We start from the raw sequence: 17,294 nt of genomic DNA on the forward strand, positions 1-17,294 counted from the left end.
TAACACAATTTCACCTTGACCATCATATTATATGAAGCACAGAGAAATTTTTTGGAGTCGGCTCACGCGGTGTCCGCGGGCTGCGAGTAAAGAAATGTAAATGTTAGCAGCCTCATAATTACACAGAAGTAGTGTTACGTATTTATCAGAATGAAATGACATTTTCAGGAAAAACACGATACCTTTCCGGAGTCACGAGTCTTGGTTCTGATTTTGTTGACCTGCGTTTCTGCAATGTCGGCGCGCTCCTCAGCCTCCTCACATTCATGCTGAACCTTCCTTAACTTGGCCATGTAGACATTTGCCTGTTCTTCCTGTAAAACACGCAAGACACAATAGCGCAGTTATAGGGAGTGCGAAATATCAACAACAATCAAACCAAAACACAACCCCGTTACCTACCGACTCCTCCGCCTGCCTCTTGTAAGCCTTGACCTTAAGTTGCAGCTTGTCAACTAGGTCTTGGAGTCTAGCCATGTTCTTCTTATCCTCTTCACCCTGGCGATGAAAACATTTGCAAAGACAATAAAAATGGTTTCATTCAAAAATTCCAACTGCTCTATTCGAATTGTTCTCCCGACCTGGTAGGTGAGATCCTTGACTCTGCGTTCATATTTGCGGATGCCTTTGATGGCGTCACCGCACCTCTTCTGCTCGCCCTCCACCTCACCTTCCAGCTCGCGCACCTGCGGGAGGAGACGCACGCTCGATGAAGCCGCTGTTCCCCGGCGTAGATGAAACGCAAAGTCAGCGTCGCGTCCGGGGTCGTCTTGAGCTCGCCCTTACTTTGGTCTCCAGTTTCTGGAGCTGCTTCTTGCCCCCCTTCATGGCCAGGTTCTCTGCCTCGTCCAGGCGATGCTGCAGGTCCTTCACAGATACCTCCAGGTTCTTCTTCATCCGCTCCAGGTGAGCGCTGGTGTCCTGCTCCTTCTTCAGCTCCTCGGCCATCATGGCCGCCTGTAATATCAGGGATTTTAACATGCACTTCGAAGATAATCATTATCTTATGCAAGGTAATTGATGTGAGATTACGTCGGTAATGGCTTTCTTGGCCTTCTCCTCTGCGTTTCTGGCCTCCTGGACGGCGTCTTCAACTTCGCTTTGGATCTGCACCAAGTCGGCCTCCAGCTTCTTCTTGGCGTTCAGGAGACTTGAACTCTGATCGAGGGAAAACGATCGTCTGAATGTCGTCTGCGATCGGGTTGTTTGACTTGACTTGGTGCTTTTAACCTGGTTTCAACACGAACTCACCTGAGAATGCAAGAGCCCTACTCTCTGGCTGGCGTCCACCAGTTCCTGCTCAGCCACTTTGCGGCCTCTCTCCGTCTGCTCGAGTGCCGACCTCAGCTCCTCGATTTCCGCCATCATCAGCCCGTTCCTTCGTTCCACCATGGCAGCTTGCTCTTTTATGTCCTCCGATGCACGGATCGCGTCGTCAAAGTGCAGCTGGGAATCCTGGTTGTTAGGGGAAACAAACGGACAACTCGATAAGTAGGTTTTACACTCAAATCGTCCATATTCTATAGAGGAACATTGTCGTGTTGCTTTTATACTTTGAGCTGTCCCTGGATATTCCTCAGCTGCTTCTGGGATTCGGCAGCCTGGCGGTTGGCGTGGCTCAGCTGGACCTCCATCTCGTTCAGGTCTCCATCCATCTTCTTTTTGATCCTCAGCGCGTCGTTCCTGCTCCTGACCTCGGACTCCAGGGTGCACTGCATGGAGTCGATCACCCTCTGGCTGTTCCTCTTGATCTGCTCCGTCTCCTCCTCCTTCTCCGCCAGCTTCCGTTCAATCTCACTCTTCACCTGGTTCAGCTCCAGTTGCACGCGCAGAATCTTTGATTCTTCGTGTTCCAGTGTTCCCTTAGAGAACAGACGTGAATATTAACAAAAAAATAACTTTTTTCCAATCCTACCCGTGCTAACGAAAGGAAGAGCGCCATTTTTTTTTTTTTAATTTACCTCCGCCTCCTCTAGGGCAGTCTGGATCTCTGCCTTTTCTGTCTCCAGAATCTTCTTGGTTTTCTCCAGCTCATGGACGGTCTTCCAGGTCTCCCCGATTTGTTCCGTCAGGTCAGTTATCTCCTCTGCGCATAGAAACGTACAAGAAAGTTTAGGAAACCAGTAAAAATGAAGACGTTACTGTGCGCGCTCGTCCGGCGGCAAACTCACGTTGCAGGTTCTTGTTCTCCCTCTTCATGGTCTCCAGCTGGTCCAGGGCCTCCTCATAGGAGTTCTTCATTTTGAAGAGCTCCGTGCTAAGGGTTCGGGTTTCTTTCTGAGCTCCATCCAGCTCGGCCTGGCTCTCCTCGTACTTCTGCTTCCACTCGCTGAGGATCTGGGTGAATCAGTCTTTTTTGTTTTTATTTGGTCATGTTTTGAAATAAATGAATCCTCATAATTGTGCTTAGAGATCTAATTTGAATGTTCAGTCATTTACTTTATCAAAGTTCCGTTGCTTCTTGTCCAGGTTGGCGGCCATTCCATTAGCTCTCTCGACGTCAATCATCAGATCCTCCACCTACGATTATTATTGATATAAATATTAGGGATGCACCGATCATGATTTTTCATGGCCCAATCCGTTTGCCGATTTTTGGCCTTTTTTTAGGCAACAGACAAACAAGAAAGAAAGAAAGAAAGAAAAAAAATACATCTTTAATAGGCTAAACTGGCCTTAAACAAAAAAAATCTAGCCATGTGAAATTAGAGGCAACTACTGTATGTAGCATCAGCATTTGTTTTTGTTTTAAAATCATATTATTATTTTTGTATATTAATTCCTCTGGGGGAAATTAGTTCTCTGCATTCACCAATCCTAGTATATTGTATAATTTAAAGCAAAAAAAACCCAGAATGGTCTGACTTAAGCCTTGTTTTGGGAAATGATTCCAATGCAGCCTGTTTGCATGGAGCGCAGCAGCGTCACTAGGGGGTTGCAGACCGCACCGGGTGACAGGTCTGTATTGGTGTCTTGGTGTCAATATGACAATAAATTTTTTCTGTCGTGTTTCAGCAGAAATGTTCTAATTTTTTATAAAAATGTGGCGCGCATACATCCACATGCATCCTCTTTGTGGGCGCAAGTGAATGAGCTTTGTCCGTGCACACTTGAATCTACTTTTTTAAGCTCTTGTTCGTGTTTGGTGCTCCTGAGCCTGGCGTTTGTGAAATGTGGGTTTGTGAAGCCCTTTGAGACTGTATTGTGATTAAGGGCTTTATAAATAAACTCCACTTGACGTGAATGATGGAGAAAAAACGGCCAAAATAGACAAAAAACTAAAATGGTCAAGTGCCAAAGTGCTGGTTGCCGATAGCATGTTAGGAGCAAAAACCGGCCGGTTCTGATTGTTGGCCACTCGACCAGTGCATCTCTAATAAATATAGTCCTGAATCATGGGGAATCATGAATAAAATTGCGACATACATAAGTGACAGTTCAAATTCACAAGAAAGAATACGACCTCTCCTTGAAGTCTTTGCTTGGTCTTCTCCAGAGAAGCACACTTAGCATTTCCCGCCTCGATCTGTTCCTCAGCTTCCTGCAGGCGCTGGGCTAATTTTTTCCTGTTAGGGAATATGGAGTTAAAAAAACAAAACAAGATTGGCTTTTTATGTCAGTTTATGTAAATTATGTATGCATGCGTCTCCAGCAATCACTTGGCCTCCTCCAGCTCCTCGGTGCGCTGGATGGCGTCGGTCTCGTATTTGGTTCTCCACTGAGCCACCTCGCCGTTGGCCTTGGACAGCCCGCGCTGCAGCTCGGCCTTGGCCTCCTGCTCTTCCTCGAACTGCTCCCTCAGGAGGTCGCAGTCATGGCGGGTCGACTGGAGGCTGTGAGCTAGGGCGTTCTTAGCCTACCGGTCAAACAATTGCGGTTCTAAATTGATAAGGGCAGGACGCAATTCATCTATGCAAGTCTAACAATGCTCGGAGAAAACCCAGTACCTTCATCTCTTCCTCGATGTGCCTCTTAATTTCATCAATCTGCTGAGTGAAAGCTGCCTTGCCTCTCGTCAGCTGAGACACCAGAGACTCCTTCTCCTCCAGCTGACGACTATAATCTCCTATCGGGTGAGATATTCCACATAAAGAACATACTGTATATTGTCCACCAAACATCACGGATGCGACTGAATGCGTTGTCTCAGCTTTGTGTTACCGTTTTCCGTCATGAGTCTGGACCTGTGAGCCGTCATGTCATTGATCTGACGAACGTTTTCATAGTTCTTTTCTTTCATCTCGTTCAGCTGGTCCTCCAAGGTCCGGCACATTTTCTCCAGGTTGCCCTGTAAGTTCAAGGTAAACTAAGCAATACTTCCATCTTTTTATTTCCACCCGGTGAGTTTAGGAATTGCAAATATTTAGTACCAAACTGTAACTGGTGCAAGACTCTCAAAGGATTAATGTGTAGTGAACAAATCTACTGTATGACTGGAGAGTCATGCGTCACTCCGGCAAGAGGGTCGTTCATTTGCGACTCTGTAACTGCAGCCAGACACACTGAGACTGGACTCTCGGCCGAAGGAAAGTCACGAGACACCCTGTGCCCCAAGCGGAAGCGCTCCGCAATCACTCTTCACACATGTACCTCAGGACGAGCTAATGACTCCTGACTCCCATTCACAACTCTGAGCCAAAATGACTCGTTACACCAACCGAATGAAACGAATGAAGAGTCGTAAAATTGAACAAATATTTCTACTGAGTCCCACGCAGACAGCCGAATCTCTAGAAAGAGCTAAACTTTTCAAAACCGCCCACCTTGGCTTTGGACACGGCCTCCGTATTGCTAGAGAGGTCGTCAATCTCCATCTTGTACTCGCTCTTCTCTTTCTCCAGCTTCTGTTTGACACGCTGGAGGTTGTCGATCTGCTCCCCCAGCTCGGCCACACTGTCCGCCTGCTTCTTGCGCAGGGCGGCGGCGGTGGCCTCGTGCTGCAGCGTGGACTCCTCCAGGTCACGGCGCAGCTTCTGGAACTCGGTCTCGCGCTTCTTGTTCATCTCGATCTGAGCGACTGTGGCGCCGCCGGCCTCCTCCAGCCTCTCGCTGATCTCCTCCAGTTCCCTGGCGATGTCCGCCCTCTGCTTCTCGACCTTGGCGCGAGCGGCGCGCTCGGCCTCGATCTCTTCCTCCAGTTCCTCGATACGGGCCTGGACGTGGCAAATTTTTACTGGGTTCATCTGTTATATCATAATAGATAATATTGCATAGTAAATGGAGGCGGAATTTGTACCTGCAGCTCTTTGATCTTCTTCTGCAGCTGACCTCCCATAGATTGCTCATCTTCTATTTTACTTATCAACTGGCTGATCTCAAAGTCTTTCCTAATCAGTGCAATATAAACAAAGAGTGATTAACAGGGCATAACAATAACAATATCAGGTGATCACCAAATCTTATGGTTCCTACTTCTTGATTTTTTCCTCGGATTGCTGTTTGTCATTCTCCAGATCCATGATGGACTCCTGGGTCAGCTTCAGATCGCCCTCTAGCTTTCTTTTGGATCTCTCCAGATCCATGCGCACCTTCTTTTCTTGCTCCAGAGAACCCTCCAGCTGGAAGACGTTTAAGAAGTTCTTACCCTTGACAAGCACCCTTGGCACAGTGCTGCTTACTTTTTTCTTACATTTAAACCCAAGATTATTCTATGTCACTGTGGTGTGGGGATGGTGTGGTTTGAGCAGCCACACCTGTCCTGGGTTGAGGTAATTGGGGCCCAGGATCAGAGTGGCTGCATACCTGTTGATTGGTCTAATGAGCAACAGGTAAAACCCTCATCCCCACACACACTCAGGAGAGGAGCCCTTGTCATGACTTGCTGTTCATCTGCTTCGAGGGTTGTTCCATCTAACCCACTCTCTATTATAAACGTATAGGTTCTCGACCCCATTGTCTGTGAAAATGCCACTCAGGTGGCGTCCGGCAGGCGAAACTGCCAATCACATTTTTTTTTTTTTTTCATAACTCACGTCGTCTACTTGCTGCTCCAGCTTGGTTTTGGCCTTGTTCAGACAGTTGACTTTGTCCTCTTCTGCCTGCAGGTCATCCAAGGTCTGATGGTGGGCCTCTTGGAGGGCTTTCTTGTCCTTGGAAAGCTTAGCAATGGTCTCATCCTGAGTAGCCATCTCCTCTGTCAGGTTTTTAACCTAATTTGATCGAGTAATTACAGTATATGAGCAAAAAGCATGAGGGAATTGAATTTTTTCCTGTTGGCTAAAACCTTTAGTTTTTGATTGTATACCTTGTTTTCAGTGGCATGTTTCTCTTTCTCCACTTTAGCCAGAGTGAGCTCCAGGTCATCGATGTCCTTCTTGAGTTCGGAGCATTCATCCTCGAGCTTCCTCTTCTTGGCCGTCAGCTCACCGTTGAGTTCCTCCTCATCCTCCAGCCTCTCGGTCGTCTCTTTCAGTTTGGCCTCGAGCTGGATCTTGCTCTTAATCAGTCCCTCGCACCTCTCTTCGGAATCATTGAGATTCTCAGATTCCTTGGAGTAAAAAAAAAAAAAAAAAAGAAAAAGAAAATTGGTAATGGTTCTCTCAAAAGCTTTCAAACCAAAGTAATGGTTTACAGATCTTCTGTGAACTCACAGATGCGACTTGCAGTTCAAGCTCATTCTTCTCTTGGAGAACTGTCACCAGCTTTTCTTCAAGCTCCTTCTTACGGGCTTCGGCCTTGGCCAAGCTTGTTTTGCATTTCTCAAATTCTTCTTTCATGTTCGACAGCTCCTTCTCCGTTTCGGCACTCTTTAGTAGGGGTTTTATCTTGTAGTACACCTTCATCCACGGCCAGTGCTTCACATTCATGAATGAGCGGATGTTGTACTGGATGGTAAGAATAGAGTCTCTGATTGGGAAAGAGGAGAAATAAAGTGTTATGGCACTGATCTGTTTAGGGGGTTCCTTTATCTGTAATCTTGGTTTTTACATATGATCGTCCACAAAAATTGCCAGGAGATGGTCCTCACGTCCTTTCCGTCATCTTTGAAAACATAGACCTCATAATATATCCGCGACAGATGGCCTGGATCATGGAAACCAGCGAGGCCAATTTCTCATCTCGCATCTCCTCCAGCACACCCAGAAGACCTGCCTTGAAAAACACCTGAGACAGCAGAGAAAAATTTATTAAACAAGAGAACATCATCCAGCGAAATGCATGGATTTCAATGACTTCTGTTGTTACCTTGTTATTTTCATCAATGATGCAGAGCTAGTTCTGTCGGACAACTTGACGGCGCCACACGCTTCCATGCCCTCATTGGCCGGCCTATTTTTAAGCAGCCAATCCCCCCTGCACTACCTGCTTTGCTGCGTTGCCGTCAGAGATCGGCAGTATTTCTGTTTTGTTTCTATTTGAAATTTGTATTCCAATTAATTTTGAACATTATGTATTGGTATTTGACAGGGCTGGAAAAAAATTCAAATATGTAACAAGATACATTTGAGTGGAGTCATTTTGTATTTTCAAAGAACTCAAAATACTTTCTCCATGATTCATAAAAACATTTAAAAGAAAATTATGTAAATACATCTTAAAATGTAAAAACACTTGCTGTGCTCCCTCCACCATCCACCTGTTGGGGTCTACTCTTCTATCCAATGGGTGGATTAGATCTCTTCAGTCTTATATTTCTAGCTTATTAAGTACGCCTATGTTTGCTGTACACCTCACGGGGAATGATGCGCAGTAGAGCCCAGACGTCAAAATTAAGCGATGCATAATAAAGATAATTTTAAAGCAAGTCTGAGAGTTGTCCGTCAGAAATATAAATTACTTGTATATAAATAAAGATTCACCCATAGATCAAAAACAACATGGCCTACCTTAGTATGCCCAAATTTGTACTGTTCATGATCAACATCTATTGAGCCAAGGAGTTTTTCAGAAGCCTTCTTGTTGTCAATGAACTGACCTTCCGGGATGACGCTAGCATTCAGTACTTTGTACCTTAATCGAAAGGCGCGTTAATACTACATTCATGTTTTGGTTGATAATTGAAATGAAATCAAAAAAGCTATTGAATACTGCAGAATCCAAAACTAGAAACACAAGTTAGTACCTTTGCTTAAAATCAGCATAGAGGATTCTGCTGGGAAATCCCTTTCTACAGATTCTGATGCCCTCCAGTACGCCGTTACACCTCAGCTGATGGATAACCAGGTGGTTCTCCATCAGACCTAAAAAAATCAATTTAAAAACAATCAGCCCAATGAAGAGATTGGATTTGCAAAATTGTTTCAAGAGAAAGATTGTGACTTCTGCCTACCTGGAGTCTTGGACTCGTTGGGGATCAAACAGCGCACAAAGTGAGGGTGAGTGCTCCTCAGGTTGGTCATCAGTTTTCCCAGATTTTCCTAGAAAGATGGAAAAACAGTGAGCTATATAGGCAGAGCAAAACCCTCAGGTATTTTATCAAATCCGTAAACTTGAACCTAATTGTTTCAGGCTCACCCTGAACTGTGAGGACACCGTCTGCATGGAACCTCCCTTCTTTTTAACGCCTTTTTTGCTAGTACTCTCCGCTATACAAAAAAAACACAATCCCATATGGCAGTCAGAAAGATTAAGCTATACGTGAGTGGATCCCTGACATATGTCACAAAGAGCTATCGCCAGTCTCTGACGTTACCTTCAGCGGAGGCTGTGGCGGCGTAGAGAAGACCCAGAAGTTTACACGAAGCCTTTTGGTACAGTTGGATGACGGAGTCATTCAGAGGGTCTTTGTTCTTGTCCAACCAGCCAAAGACGCTGTAGTCCACCATTCCGGCATAGTGGACCAGGGTGAAGCTGGCCTCAGCCCTACCTTTGACGACCTTTGGTTTTTGGAAAGCCTTACACTTTCCCATGTGCTGGTCGTACAGCTTGCTCTTGAACGTAGTGTCTGACGCCTTGGGGAACATGCACTCCTCTTCAAGGATGGAGAAGATGCCCATCGGCTGAGACAAAATCACAGAGGGAGAAAATACAAGTGGGGAAAGCTCAATTTGTCTTGTCCGGTCAGTCAATCAAATCAGAAAAAGGGTTGTCTCACTTACCTTTTCAATAAGCTCAATACAGGCGGCCAAGTCCATGCCAAAGTCAATGAACTCCCAGATAATACCCTCCTTTTTGTACTCTTCTTGTTCCAGCACAAACATGTGGTGGTTGAAAAACTGTTGCAGTTTCTCATTGGTGAAGTTGATACACAGCTGCTCCATGCTATTATACTGTCAAAAATGTAAGGGAGATGTGTCATCATATTTTAAGTCTGATGATTTGATGCCGAAACGTCCATGCCGTTAACAAATAAGAAAAACAAACAACAACAAAAAAAAACCTACATCAAAGATCTCGAATCCCGCGATATCAAGCACGCCAATGAAGAAGTTTCTCGGCTGCTTGGTATCCAACATCTGGTTGATGCGGATGACCATCCACAGGAACATCCTCTCGTAGATGGACTTGGCGAGGGCACTCACTGAGTTGGTGACCTAGACGATCGATAAAAGGTAATCATCGCCGCTGATTGTCGCAAGTTAATCCCTGAATTATCTCAAGCAAGAGCACTCTGAAACCCCTGGGCTGGGTCCTCCAACTTCTCCCAAAGTCCCGCCTCAACTCTAGGTGATTTCCTTTCATATCTTTGTTATTTGTGGCCCAGTGGTGTGATGGCCGATTGTGCAAAAGTCAGTAAATTCACAAAAAATGTATCACTAATAATCGTCACTAAAGCATCACTAATAATCATTAATAATGCCACAAGAAGTGATTTCATTCCTACTTTATTAATCAAACTATTGCTACTACTAGTAATAATAATAGCGTGAACAACTTTATTATCACTATAATTATGTTGATGATGATTATTAATCACCATAAAAATGTCGTTATTGTTATTATTATGAATAATAATAATAATATTAATAAATTATCCATGTAAAATAATAATTATTATTATGTCTTACCTGAGGCACTGTCTGTCCCTTAGTGACAAACTCATTTCCGACCTTCACTCTGGGGTAGCAAAATGCCTTCAGCATGTCAGCCGAGTTCAGGCCAAGGAGGTAGGCAATTTTGTCAGCCACTAGGGAGAGAACATTCAGTTTGAAAAAACAATGAGGAAAGACAAAATGGGGGAGTTTTAACCAGCCATTAATTGGGCTCACCCTCCGTGCCGTCCGGCTCGGCCTGCTCTTCACGTTGCTTCTGCTTAAATTTCATGTTACCGTGGTGCATAACTGCTCCCGTCAGCTTATAAATACCAATCTTCTCCTCGGGATTAAAGCCCAGGATGTCAATGGCAGACTGAGGGCATATATGTTCAGTAGATACAGATAAGTATTTCATGCTGAGCAGTGTAAAACAGTGTGCTTATAAAGCTTGACGTTACTGACGTCCGTAGCCATCAGCTCCTCTTTGTCGTCGATGCTGGCCACAGTGATCTGACCCTGGCTGATCATTGGGAAGTCATAGGGGTTCGTTGTAATAAGCGTCATTTCTGTTGGCGAGCAACAGAGGTACGTGAATTACGGCTAAACTCTTAGACGATATTTGCCGGATGGTAAACCGAACGAGTTATTCAATTGTACCAATCAGCTCAGGCTTATGGTTGGTCATCATTTGATAGAAGATGTGATAGCCTCTCTCATCTGGGAGTTGAAAGGTCACCCTGGACTTCTCAAGTAGATCTGAAGAGAAAAACAACAGATACGTACCTGAATAATTCTGGATCTAGATGTTCTGTGTGATATAATAATGATAACAGTATAAAAAAAAATATATTGCTTTACAGACTTACAGGTTTCAATATCAGCACTGGCCAGTTTGCCACTGGTGCCAAAGTGAATCCTAATGAATTTACCCTAAATGGGAATAAAGGGAGTCACACATGTTGATAGTAGCATCATGGGGAAAGGTGATAATTGATCAAATTAATTAATGGCATAATACATTTTTCAAAAAGATCTCATTTTACTCACAAAGCGAGAAGAGTTGTCATTTCTCACAGTCTTGGCATTTCCATAGGATTCCAGCAAGGGGTTGGCGGCGATGATTTGATCCTCAAGAGAACCCTGAAGAGAGGGACAGCTTCGTTCTTAGCAATTACATTTTTATTTTATTTTTTTTACCGTGTCCACGAATAATTACACAGTCATAACGATGAGCAAATGTGTGTAAATGTATTTCACATTCGACCCACCTGTATTTTTCCAGGAGTTGGTTCCTTCTTCTTGTCCCCTCCAGAAACTGCGACGGTTGCAAAGTACTGGATGACACGCTTGGTATTGACAGTCTTTCCTGCACCGGATTCTCCGCTTTTTTTGGGGAGCAGATAAATACACTTAGTAGCCAGGTTAGAAAGATATAATAACCATATTAAATATTACAAAATTTAAAAAAAAACAAAACAATATGCTCCACATTACATACGTAATCAGAACGGACTGGTTCTCCCTGTCTGCAAAAAAGAAACATAATGATGAAAAATGTATATTATTATTAATTTATATTTTATTTTGATTTCATTTCATTTCGTTAGAATTTGCACATTTTTTAAATTTCATTTAAATTTCTTGTCTTTTTATAATTCCACTTTATTCGTCCTGGCATCCATAAAGGCATTCATTTGTTGTTACCTGTCTGCATGTTCTGATAGGCGTTGTCGGAGACGGAGAAGATGTGTGGAGGAGCCTCTATGCGCTTCTTCCCCCGGTACGCCGAGACCACCTCCGAGTCGTACACGGGGAGCCACTTGTAGGGGTTCATCGTGGCACAGAACAGGCCAGAATAGGTCTGAGTTGCGGGAATTAAAAGAGGTGTTACAATAAAGTAAAAAAAAAAAAAAAAACCTTCTACACCCAGCCTTTATTGTTTCCACTGGAATAAAGAAACACGTTTTTGAGACTACTCACATAGATCATCCATGCTGCGTAACGCTCTTTGAGGTTGTACAACACGGAGGCCTCATTGAGGTAGGTCATCATGGCCATGTCCTCAATTTTGTCATACTTCGGAGGGTTCATGCTGGACACATCCTCCTCTGTTACAGTTCTGGTCTGAATGTAAAATATTTCAAGCGTTATTAGCTTCTCTGAAAGCATTAAATATTATGCACACACACACACACACACACATACACACACAAATCTTTGATTAACAATCAATTGATATAAGCTTAAAGGACTTCATTGTGATGACCAATGGTTACTTTTGCACCATCTTTGGGACTTACACTCATTTAGCGAACCACGTATCCCATAATATATTTGAGTTTCTTACAATTGAATCTAGTCTGCAGCTGAATTCCCATTAACATCCCTTGAAATTCAAAGAGCTTGTTTTAGGGTTTTGGGAGAAGAGTACACGGGTGTAAGACCTTGGAAGTCTGGTGATGTTGACGGTTCAGAGAGAACGTCACTTCATACAAAAGATATTCAAGAAAATGGTCAAAAATAGTGAACATTTGAACAAAATAATCCTGCTGAACTAAACGAATCACTCTAAACACCAGAGTCCCTCAGGGTTGGGTCCTGGGGCCTCCGCTGTTCTCCTTGTACACTAAATCTCTCGGTGATGTGATTTCCCCCCCTGGCTTCTCCTACCGCTGCCCTGCTGATGATACTCAACTCTACCTTTCCTTTCCCCCCTTGGGATAATCTGGATATGGAGAGGCCCATCTCTGCATGTCTCAAGACCTGAACGCATGGATGTTTTGGGCACCGCCCGATGTTCAACCTCGACAAAACTCACATCAGTTTCTTTGATTGTAAACGGAAGACATTTAGACGATGGTCAGCTCTGCTATATACTCACTGGTCACCATCAAATACTTCCTCCCTACCTCTTCATTGCTGAGAATTTTGACGGTGATCTTGGCCCCATCCCTCTTGATGATGGTGGCCTTCACATACAGCTCGTTGACGTCGGTGACGAAGCACGCCGACTTGGAATCGAAGGGTCGGGTTTGCGCCTCGATCCTCTCTTTCTCAGGCTTGCGGAGATATATGGCAGCCTTGCCATAAGCGGCCATCTCCGCATCCGTACTCATGATTGCACCTGGCTGTATGAAAAAAATAGCATCAAACGTATTTGTTTATTTGTAAATACAAACTATTCAATAAATATTCAATCAATTGGATGGATCTCATATATATATATATATACATATATATATATATATATATATATATATATATGCAGTATATATGCAATAAACCGACACTACAACCGGAAGTTATATCAGTCAGGAATTGGGCTTGAAACTAAGTCACATATTTAAAATAATCACGTTATTAAACTTAACCTTGGATATCACCTTATTCCCTCTGAATCTTACAGGTATCGCTTTTTATATAAATGTGAATTGTGTGTATTTTTTTCACACTTTGCAAACATTATATAAACACTCTCGTTAATGGAAAAATGGCAAATGTCAATGACCATCCGATCAAACAACTCGCTGTTGTTCTGGAAAAAAACAAGCGCTCCCATTTCTCCGACATATTTTGTGATGCCGAACTCGGACGCAGTTCATCCGACTGCCCCTCGGGGAGGATCCAACTGTCGGATGCGATTACAGATTCGGTGTGACGCAGGCTTAACAGTAACAATAAGCAACGACATTTTGGCAATATACAATAAAGCTAAATTTAACAATAAAATTGATCTGTAAATCAATCAAAAAATTTGCTATCAACAATGGAATTTGGCAATATTCAATAAACCTAACGATAAACAATTACAGACAGAAATAAACATAACCTAAAGACCCCAAGATCAGCATTTGTAAAAAAAGTAACAATAATAAAAATAAAAACACCTCACCCTGGATTCCCTCTCAGATGAAACTGTATCCTACTTCTCTGGACGATCTAAAATAAAAATAAAAGTTTTTCAAATCAAAAAAAAATTCTGAAATATCTTTATATAATGTCACACTCGCAGCCAAGTGTGACGCCCTTCCACACCAAACCAAAATGACGCCATTCACATGGCAACCACATCCTTAACACATCAAAATCCTCTCAAAGCATTGGTGAAGATACTTTGTTATTCATTTATGATTTTTTTAAAGACATATGTGACAAATAAACCTTTCGAAATCTTGATCTGGAAATAAATGAGAAAGAAAGTCTTACCGATGGGGATGAAGCTCTCAGCAGCAGATGATGATGATGATGCCACAGTCCTCTTATATATCTCTCTGAGAGTGCAAGGCCAAGCAGAAGTTAAAAAGAGGAGGAGAAAAAAGTGGAAGTGTGGAAGTGTCTGTTGACACCCCACGAACACACACACACACACACACACCCACACACACACACACACACACACGCTGGATTCTGGATTTGCATAGATCCAGAATTAACTTTTTTGACGGTGTACTCCGATATTTAACATGACGTGGAAGTCAATTAAAACTAAAAATCAGTGTTTGGGAATAAATCTTTATTCCAATGTGAAAAATTAAAAAATACAAGTTTTGCCCAAAGTTCACATTTGATTTGGAGGGTAAGCTAAGTCTGCCTGACAACCCCACAACAGTCTCGATACAGACAGTTCACACTTCAACAAATTTTACAGAGGAGATACAATATTTAAAAGTCAACATGATTTAATGTCACTGCACTTATAGGCCATAGATAGATAGATAGATAGATAGATAGATACTTGATATAGCTAGAAAATATAACAATTGGGAATATACAATAAACAATAAAAAAAAAAAGCCTAGTAATAAACAATTATCCTAAGATAAACAGTAGACAATGAAAAATGGCTAGTATTAGGTTTATTAGGTTTGTCTTGGAATATGTCGTGGCCCTAATAATAATAATAATAATAATAATAATAATAATAATAAACTTTTTTGACGGTGTACTCTAGTATTTTACATGAAGTGGAAGTCAATTAAAACTAAAAATCAGTGTTAGAATCAGAAAAAGACGCATCTTTTTTAACTTTCGTCTCAAACCATTAACTTCCATTCGCTGGTGTTTGTGCACTGGACAGTACGTTTGTACATTGGTGGGAAACGATAAGGGGTGATGCAGGTACCACGACTGCAGCTACAGAAATCAAAAAAATATTTTTAAATTCAACAATGTCCCGAAGCCACATCTGACCAATGCAGGGAGTAGAAAGATATTTATGAACACCAACAGAGCTGTCATCCAGGCGCCCTGTGCCAAGTGGCCCCCTCTGTGGTCGCAGGGCGGGGTGCTCAGGGCTTTCCTGCGGTCGCGGAGTGTCTATATGGCTGGAGGACTCAGGGGTGGCTGCGAGGCCTTTTACGCTGCTTGGAGGCGCTGCGATATAATTCTGACCTCATACACCAGAACTAATTGAGACAAGTCCTGTGCAGTCACTGGTGGACACACAGATACACACACACACACATAAACATACACACATCCACGCGGACTCCTCACAGGCACACACACACACACACCCGAACACCCTCCTAATTACATCCCTCTCCATTCCTACCTCATTTACTGCCATAACTATGACAGGGAGACGCCATGTGATGAATTGCTGTTCCAATTTTCCTGGACCTAATTGTTTTGTCGATACATGTGTCGTCTGATGTTTCTATTTTTACGTTTTTTTCTTGTCCATGTTGTTGTTCGGTTTTGTTTATATTTGTCTCACCCGTGGTGATTCTTCCCCTCTTGGAGAAGTAATGATGATTCGTTTTCTCTAGACAAAAACATGGTAAGAGCGTTTTCCAAAGCGGGGGATTGGTGGCGGTGCTGTGGAGCAAAAAGCTGTGCTCTTGTCATCCCACAGGTCGACGATTAAAAAAATGAATCGAGAGTTGCATTGCAGGTTGAGAAGTTGAACCTAGATGCAATGTCATACAAACACTCTGTGTTGTATGCCAAGCATGCTGACAGCACAGATTTAAAAATAAAAAACGTCATTTCTTAGTATACTACCAGTGCAGTGTATACTCTTATAACTATAATAGTCATATATAATCATATAATAATACTACTCTAATAATGGCACTATCGTATCATGCCTGTGATAAATCTAAATAAATATATATTTAGAAAAGTTACAATACGGATAGAAGTCTTAAGACATTTTGATTTTGATTGATATTTTGACATTTAATACCGGGTGTGCTTTGAGAAGGTGCCTGGTCACACCTGAGTGCAAGCTTTCACCACCCGAGCCACAGCTGCTTTCATGTGTCGTCGAGGGGATTGGGATACATCATAAATATTCAAAGGGTGAGTAGGCTTACTGTGTGATGGGTGTGTGTGTGGGGCGGTGGGGTCACGTAATCACATACAAGAGGAAAAAATAGAAGCACCGATTCAGACCCGGGACGCACGTTTCTTATCAAGTACTAAAATATGACAGAAAAGCTAAAGCTGATATGAAATAGTATATGTAGTATAAGTATTTGTTAAAGGGCCCCGACTGAACACATTTTCTACCCCAAACCCTCAATCCCTATTGCCATTTGTTGCTCATTGTTACTCACAGTATATTTATATCATACCCCTTTTACCTGGCGCTTAATTAACAGATCCTCTGCAGTCTAACTACACCCATTCATTGGGAGCATTTATATGTGAATTTATCAATGCATCAAACATGAATTGTTGATTACTCCAGATAAAGGAGAGGAAATACTATGATAGTCATAGTATTTCCAAATGAGTAGAACAGAAAAACAAGGTTTGTTTTTTTCTATCAGGCTTAATTCTGGCATTACAAAATGTATTTCAAAGGACTTTCAAGTACTTTTTTGAAGCGCATTTCTTTTCATTTTCAAGGACCCCACGCAAAACAAAAATCATTATCAATATACATCAATATAATATAGATGTCATCTTTATTAATAAAAAATATATGTTAATCTCAGTGTCTTTTATTTATATTAGTATATCTATTATTAATCTCATTATCAGCCACTATTACAAATGTCTATTTCCAACCACACTGAATTAAATTTACATTTCCCTCTTGTAATCTAGGTCAAAAAAAGAGATTCTGTTGAAAAATGTATTACGTTACAATTTGAATAACAAAACCAGGGGGAATATCACAGGTTTTCAATGATCACGTTTTTTTTTCCCCCCAGGGACTTTTCAAGCACTTCAGCACGAAAGGGGCTGTTTAAGGTATTCCGGTACTTCAATTTCTGAGGACAACATTTAAGCACCTCAAGGGACCCGGCAAGAACCCTACAGGGACACACCGTTCAAAAATAAAAAGCTTTATTCTTCTGTACAATATTTAAATACCACTGAGAAAGCGTGCGATATCTAAACACACTCTTCATACTCGCATAACCA

General features: G+C 42.5%; 2 protein-coding genes across 2 annotated transcripts in view; both read right to left on the reverse strand.

Moving 5' to 3' along the window:
* Positions 1–62: 62 nt before the first annotated feature.
* Positions 63–13,030, reverse strand: LOC307242944 (myosin heavy chain, fast skeletal muscle-like; the record flags this gene model as incomplete). Its single annotated transcript, XM_080017592.1, has 40 exons — positions 63–80; positions 183–314; positions 403–498; positions 582–686; positions 787–957; positions 1,033–1,158; positions 1,252–1,455; positions 1,554–1,862; positions 1,962–2,086; positions 2,172–2,337; positions 2,440–2,520; positions 3,464–3,566; positions 3,660–3,856; positions 3,948–4,066; positions 4,162–4,288; positions 4,764–5,153; positions 5,237–5,327; positions 5,413–5,558; positions 5,973–6,149; positions 6,245–6,487; positions 6,591–6,846; positions 6,968–7,104; positions 7,827–7,950; positions 8,063–8,180; positions 8,270–8,357; positions 8,455–8,525; positions 8,633–8,939; positions 9,039–9,209; positions 9,324–9,473; positions 9,948–10,066; positions 10,149–10,287; positions 10,377–10,480; positions 10,572–10,670; positions 10,781–10,844; positions 10,962–11,054; positions 11,183–11,297; positions 11,413–11,440; positions 11,619–11,775; positions 11,895–12,038; positions 12,824–13,030. 40 exons carry the CDS (start codon positions 13,028–13,030, stop codon positions 63–65), a joined length of 5,817 nt encoding a protein of 1,938 aa, XP_079873718.1.
* A 4,169-nt stretch (positions 13,031–17,199) lies between these two features.
* The window catches only part of lage3 (L antigen family member 3), a 1,629-nt gene continuing 1,534 nt past the window's right edge, over positions 17,200–17,294 (reverse strand). The window contains exon 3 of the mRNA XM_080018219.1: positions 17,200–17,294. This exon is cut by the window's right edge and continues 194 nt beyond it. The gene's annotated coding sequence lies outside the window, so the exon portion shown is untranslated.

This window comes from Zeus faber, assembly GCF_960531495.2.
Source record: "Zeus faber genome assembly, chromosome: 17".
Lineage (NCBI taxonomy): Eukaryota > Metazoa > Chordata > Actinopteri > Zeiformes > Zeidae > Zeus > Zeus faber.